Raw genomic sequence first — 6,667 nt, 5'->3', positions numbered from 1 at the left:
TCTGAGTCGCTTGGTCAGGATCTAGTAAGCTCAGCCATCCTCCGGCCGATGGCTGCGACGGCTGTATGACAGCCATCATGCGGCCGGGCGGAGATGGCCGGGACACAGCCATCGCAGCCATCGGCCGGAGGATGGCTGCACTTGGCTGGAAGGCAGCCAAAATGGCGCGTGCTGGGAGGGCGGAGTGGCCAGGATGCTTTAATTGCAACCATGTGAATTAAGGATGGCTGGCATGCCTAGTTCTCAGCCATCCGGTAGGAGTGCATGGCTGAGATCTAGGCGTGCCAGCCATCCTTAGCACGGATGGCTGCGAAACAGGGAGCGCAGCCATCCAAGGTACAGATCACATCAGGACACGGTCTCGACACGCTCGGTACGACGCCTGCGACCCGTCTTGGTCAGGTGGCACGACGCTCATCGCGCCTACCAGCGCTGCCGTGCAGGTTGCCACGACGAGGTCGAGCACGCTTCTATACGCTCGCCCAACCTTCCTTTCCATCCCATTAGGCAGCCTGGGAACGGTGGCGGTCAGAGGCAAAGCCTGCGAGGGGTGGTGGAACCACATGTCACGGCTACCGCCGGCTCGACCGCTCGACCCCACGATAGCCTCCGGAGGCTGACTTTGAGGCACAATCATCGGACGACGTCGGCGAGTTGAGTCGCGCTCGCGGTAGCCAGATGACCTCTCATACTAGTATCATCGGCCATGGCCGCAGGAAGCGCGGGGGGCTCCGCTGGGAGCAACACGGAGCTCCGTTGGACGCGTTTTCAAGATCAGCGTGTCAGAGTGAATTGGAACCAGCCACACCTCTCTACTGTGAGATGGGTAAAAAGGAACACAGGTCCCCGCCCGTGCGATCTTTGTGCAGGGTTCTTTGTGGGTGTGGTCGGCGACTAGCCGGGGTCGTCCTCCCGACGGGGGACTAGCACTAGCCGTCTTCCACATGGTCCCTCGGGTCCCTGCTGCTCCTAATCTCTTCGTACATCCTCCTGCTGATCTCCGCAAAGTCCTGCTCCCTCCCTCATCTCGCCCTCTGCGCGTCTGCTCCGCCCCCACATCGTCTGCCCTGCGTCGTCTGGCGACGGGTCCTCCACAGTCGGCGTTGTGGGGTGGACACATCGCCAGAAAAGAATTTTACAAACCAACTCCCTCTGTGCGTCCTGGGGAGGGACAAAATTGTCGCCGCCGGAGACGACTCGACGCCGCTGAGATTGGAGATCAAGCTCTGACAGGTCTTGGCGACAATTGGCCCTCTGTCTTGGCGACTCTCTTAACGTTAAGGGCATGTGAGGGCATGTAAAGCCGTATGTGTGTGCGCGCGTTTAAGTGTGCCCCCAGAGAGTGACAGTCGTGTAAAGCTTTTGCAAACCCAATTCTGGTCCGGGCGTCATCTATAGCCGCTAGCGCTACTTCTTACGATCTTACCCTTCGCCTCGAATCGATGATGCACAAACCGTATCAAACCCCCTCTAGCGTCTTTAAAAATCTCTCTCCAACCCCCGAGTGAAGGCTGAAGCGGGCCTCAGTGTTTTCTCTCTCGCTCTCCAGACGCTCTCCCTAGCGCGCTCTCCCCCACCTCCTGTTCGCGCCTGCGGCGCCCTTCTCGCTCCACGCCTCCCTCGCTGCATATTTATTTTTTATTTTGTGGAAAATGGCCGCTGGTCTGCTTGCGCAGGCGGCCCTCTCGGCGGCCCTCTCCTCCCCGCTCTCGGGCTGCTGGTCTCGCTGCGACGCGGTCACTCGCCTCGCCTCACCCACGCTATTCCGCACCCCGTCTGTCCGGTTGGCGGTGGCAGCAGAGGGCACTCCGCCTCCGGCTCCGCTCACCCTGTCAAAGGTCGCCGAGCTCGTCGAGGCCACATTTGTCCGTGCCTGCATGGACGCGGCGCGCGGCGACGTCACCACGCTTAAGCTCTTCATCGCGTCTGCTGTGGGCGGCTACCGGCTCGGGGTGCCGCTGCCTGCGCTGGGCTCCGCGGTCGCGGCGTGCGAAGCGGAGCACTCGACCGCGGGCCGGCCGCTGCTGCCGGAGGAGGCGGAGCTGCGGACGCTTTGGCTCTCCCTCGTCTACCTTACCCTCGAGGCGGAGGGGGAAGCCGCGCCGCCCGGCGGGGACGGCGGGGACGGCGGGGACGGCGGGGACGGCGGGGAGGCGCTGCTTGCCGCTACCAGCGTCGACGCGAGCGCGCGCGACGAGTACTCTCCCCTGGTGGAGGAGGTGCGGAGAAAGGTTGGCGGGGGCGCCGCGCTCGGCGACCTCTCGGTGGACGACCTCGTCGGCGCCGACCCGCAGCGCACGCCGCTCAGGGCCGCCGTGCTGGCAAACTGCGTCCGCGTGGCGTTTCTGACGCTCGGCGTACTCGGCGACGAGCGGGCGGCGGGCGCGACGACGGCGCGGCCCTACATCCCGGGGACGGGGCCCAAGCGTGGCGATGGGCAGCCGGCGTGGTGATTCGCTCGCAGAATACCTCCGACAGTACGGCCTCCCTTAAGTCCGGCGCCGCTCGCCTCGCGGCGACCCGTCCAGTGTCGCGGTCGAGCTGTGCGCTCCAGGCATGTACGTAAAAGGCCAGTCAATTTTCCAAAAAGGAAGAACAGGCACCAACGCGCATCAACGCGCGCGCATCCGCCGCGCCCGCCCTCAGCCCTTGACAGAGTACCGTATGCCTCCAGCAGCGCAGCGAAAGCTTGCTGCGCCTCGCAGTCACTCGCACCCCCGACCCCCACGCCCCAGCCCTACACTCAGCGCCCCCCCGCCGGCGCGCCTATCCCCCCGCCCGCGCGCCTATGTGCTGAACCGACTTACACCAGGGCAATGCTGCCTATCCGTGCCGTCCCCATTGTCGCCACCGTCTCCCACGCATTCTGCGCCGGATCGTACCGCTCGACTGAGCTGAGGAGGCCGTCATCGGATTCGCCGCCCACAGCATACAACTTGCCGTCGAGCACCGCCACGCCGAGCTTATTCCGCGCCTCTGCCATCGGCGCCACCGCCTCCCACGCATCCAGCGCCGGATCGTACCGCTCCACCGAGCTGAGGTAGCCGTCGCCGTTCTCCCCGCCAACAGCGTACAGCTTGCCGTCGAGCACCGCCACGCCGGGATTATGACTCACCGCCTCCACAGGCGCCACCTCCTCCCACGCGTTCGTCGCGGGATCGTACCGCTCGACCGAGCTGAGGGTGAAATCAGGGTCGATGAAGCCTCCCACAGCGTACAGCGTGCCGTCGAGCACCGCGACGGCGTGAGCATATCGCGCCGTTGCCATCGGCGCCACCGCCTCCCACGACTTCGTAGTCAGGTCGTACCGCTCCACCAGGTTGGCCGTTGCGCCGTCAGCCTCACTCACGCCGCCCGCCACGTAGAGCTTGCCATCGAGCCCCGCCATGCCTGCATACCTTCGTGCCGTTGGCATCGGCGCCACAGCCTCCTCCTCCCACTCATTCGTTGACGCGTCGTACCGCTCCTTCGAGCTGATGAGGCGTCCAGCGGCGTCTTGGCCGCCGATCACGACCAGGCGCGGCCTCTCGCGCTTCTTCAGCGTCTCCTTCCAGCCGCGGCGCCACGCGCGGCACGTCCCCTTGGCGGCGTGCTCCTTGGTCGGCAGCTGGGCGAGGATGTGCGGGGCGAGGTCCGGCGAGAGGAGGACCTCGGAGAGCACCCACTCGGGCTGCTCCACGAGCCGCGCGGCGTGCTCCTCTGCCACGCGCAGCGCGGCGTCGCTCGCGCCCGCCTGCGCCTCGATGATGGCGCACAGCTGCGCTGGCGACAGGCCCGCGACGCGCGCGCCGATGCGGTGGGAGGCCATCGTCGGGACGAGTAGCGGGAGGATTCGCTCGCAAGGGTGTGCGGGATTAGTTTCGCGCGAGCCTGTGCGTACTCAATGAGCGTGCAGCCTTAGGAAACGATTTCTTTGTTACTCGATTGGGATTCCGCGGCTACGCCGTGCCTCCTCATGAGCATCCCGCGCAGCCTCCCGTCGGACAGCGAGGTCGAGGCCCTCGACATGGACAACGCAACCTCTCAGAGCCTCCGCCACCGCCTCTCCCAGCACTGGCGCACCTTCCGCTTTTCACAATACGGGAGACAGACAAAAGAGCGAGCGAGAGACGCGGATTCGCGCTACCAAAAGCATGCGCGACTTGCACTCTTTCGTGCCAATCGCTCGCCGGTGCGCGGGGCATGGCCTCCCGCGCGGCTCGCGCTCACTCGGCCTGCCTCCGCCTCGCGGCGGGCTGAGCACGCCATGGGTCCGCCTGGTGCGGCGCTGCTCGCTCGCTGCGCTGCACAAAGCTGCGAGAAGCAGGGTGGCCTCCTGAGCTTGAGCATGGCGCAGCGCGGCTGCTGGTGCTCGAGGGCGGCCGTGCAGTGGCGTGAGGGCCTGATTGGTGGTTACCCCCTGCTGCATCAGCGTGCGCAGCATGCTCCCTCACCTGGTGCTGAGACATGCTGGTGGGCGACTGGCGCCAGCTTCTCAGTGCTGTCCTTGGCGTTGTGCAGCATGTCGCAATACTCCTGCTGCGCTGACCGGCGCGCGGGGCGCGTCGTGCCGCGAGTGGAGCGAGAGGCTCGAGGCGCGCGGCTGTCGGTCAACCCTGCGGCGCATGCGCGCCGCCAAGGCTGCTCGACAGGCGACTGGCATTGTGGCGACGCGGTCGCCGTTACTCCAACTTTGCTTTGCCGATCAAAAGCGCCCGTCCTTTGCTTTTTCGCCGCCGAAATTTAGCTTGTTGTTTTTTCTTTATAGGCGTCTGCAACTTCCAAGCTGCGTATTCTTCTTGTATTATCGTCGAGTAGTGCAGGTACTCCGTGGGGGCAGTGTGTATTCTTGTAACATGTGCGTATTCTCGTATATCACTGGCTCCGAGTAGAAAAAGAAAGAAAACATGTACTAGCTCCGAGTAGAGGGGGCGTTCCGCCGCTAGGGGACACCCAAAGCGCAGAACTAACCCTCGGAGACCCGTGTTTACTTTAAGGCCCTTGCCCTGCGAATGCGCACCCCCCCTAGCTAGGGGTCAGGGCTCTCTAGCCCGTAGCCCGATCCCGATCATCCGGCCCGCTGGATGCGCTTCTCAGCTCACCGGCCCTGGATGTGAGGTTACCGACTGCACTCCAAGTGCTCTCTGGGCCGGCGCGGGGGCCCCCGGAGGCACCGTGCGCCGCGCCGCAGTGCGGAAACGGGGCTCCGGCTCTACTAGTCTCTACTAGCACCAACTTCCCGATCTAACCCGGTCTAACAGAGGGCAGATTTGGAGAGATCTCGAGGAGTGCATACAGATAGACCCTCTAACCATAAGAAAACTCCGACCTGATCGGTCGTACTGACCGCCGACAGATCACTCCAGACAGCAGACAGGCCGACGTCTGCGCGCGGCCGGCCGGGCGAGAGGCTTGACACGATCCGACCCTGCGACCCTGACGCTGCAGCTCTAGCTATCAGACATGCACTGCTGACTGCTGCCACAATATGCGACCTGTGCTGGCCCACTTGGCGGCCTTCCCGGTCAGTGGTGAGGCGCAGTTCAGAGCTGTCGATGGCGCGATGCCGCACTGGTCCCACATTGGTGACACGAGACCACCAAGTTTGCCAGTCCAAGAGAGAGGCACCGGCGCTGTCCTGTGAAGGTGCGTGGTCCCTCCTGACTGCCCATGCGCGCGAGGCTGTGTAGGCATAGCCTCGAGAGTGCCAGCAGCCAATCCGAGGCGACGCGCATTGCGCCAGAAGCGTGCACACGATGGAAGGACACCTTCCTACTGGTCGTAGAATCAGGTCGTCACTGAATGCTTGATACTAAGGCCGCGAGCTATGCAGGTGATCAATTGTGCATCATGGCACGGTCAGCAGCGCCGACAGGCTGTCGCAAGGCGTGATAGCATGGCCGCAAGTACGCAGAACTCCCATGAAAACAAGTAAATCGCGAAAAAAAGAAAAAAAATCCCGAAAAAATCGGCGCCTGCGGCGGGCCGTGGGAACCCATCTCCCCCCCGCATGGACACCCTCTGGGGGCCCCGCGCCGGCCCAGAGGGAGAAGCGCGATCGCGGCGCAGGCTCAACCTCCTCATACAAGTTAGAACGAAAAACCGAGACCGAGAGCGATAATACAAAGTAAGACATGCGCGACCCCCACGCACGCGACAGAGCCGACACGCCCCGGTGAGCGGTGACACGCGTGTGTTGGCTGAGCTGCTAAAGAGTAAAGTACACATGCCAGATGCACTCGGCACGCCACGAGCGATACTCGCTCGTTGTCGACTGGACGATGTCCAAGGAAAAGTTCTTGCTCGCCGAGGCGTTCTCCATCTTGGTCAGCGTCACGTCGACGCCCTTGGAGCAGATGCAGTGCGTCGCCTCCCGCCTCTGCGGGTCAAGCGACAGCACCTCGACCTGCTCGTCCTGCACCTCGAGCGGAACCTTGATGGCCCGGAAGAGGCCCGATGCCAGATCGCACTCACAGCCCAGCCCCCCGTCTGCGAGCTTAACTGTGCGGCAGCCCCTTGTCGACCACTCGGCACTGCCCTCGTCCCAGGTGTTGCAGATCAATGCGCCGGATGGTCGAGGCAGCCCTTTCTTCATCTCCTCAAATCTATCGCGACGGGACGGTTGGCCGATTTGGGCGCCGGCCGTAGTCTCGCCGAGTCGTCGCCCGTACGTTGCGGTCCATTCGTC

General features: G+C 63.9%; 2 protein-coding genes across 2 annotated transcripts; one reads left to right on the top strand and one right to left on the bottom strand.

The window, feature by feature from the left end:
- Positions 1–1,652: 1,652 nt before the first annotated feature.
- EMIHUDRAFT_121926 (hypothetical protein) lies at positions 1,653–2,453 on the top strand (the record flags this gene model as incomplete). The annotated part of the gene is made up of 1 exon (XM_005792676.1): positions 1,653–2,453. The coding sequence occupies one exon, from the start codon at positions 1,653–1,655 to the stop codon at positions 2,451–2,453; it is 801 nt and encodes a 266-aa protein (XP_005792733.1).
- Positions 2,454–3,537: 1,084 nt separating this feature from the next.
- Positions 3,538–3,808, bottom strand: EMIHUDRAFT_251177 (hypothetical protein; the record flags this gene model as incomplete). The annotated part of the gene is made up of 2 exons (XM_005792675.1): positions 3,538–3,547; positions 3,576–3,808. The coding sequence occupies 2 exons, from the start codon at positions 3,806–3,808 to the stop codon at positions 3,538–3,540; spliced, it is 243 nt and encodes an 80-aa protein (XP_005792732.1).
- Positions 3,809–6,667: the final 2,859 nt, after the last annotated feature.

The sequence above is a fragment of the Emiliania huxleyi genome (genome assembly GCF_000372725.1).
Source record: "Emiliania huxleyi CCMP1516 unplaced genomic scaffold EMIHUscaffold_1050, whole genome shotgun sequence".
NCBI classification, from domain to species: domain Eukaryota; phylum Haptophyta; order Isochrysidales; family Noelaerhabdaceae; genus Emiliania; species Emiliania huxleyi.
This window is presented reverse-complemented; position numbering and strand designations above follow the sequence as displayed.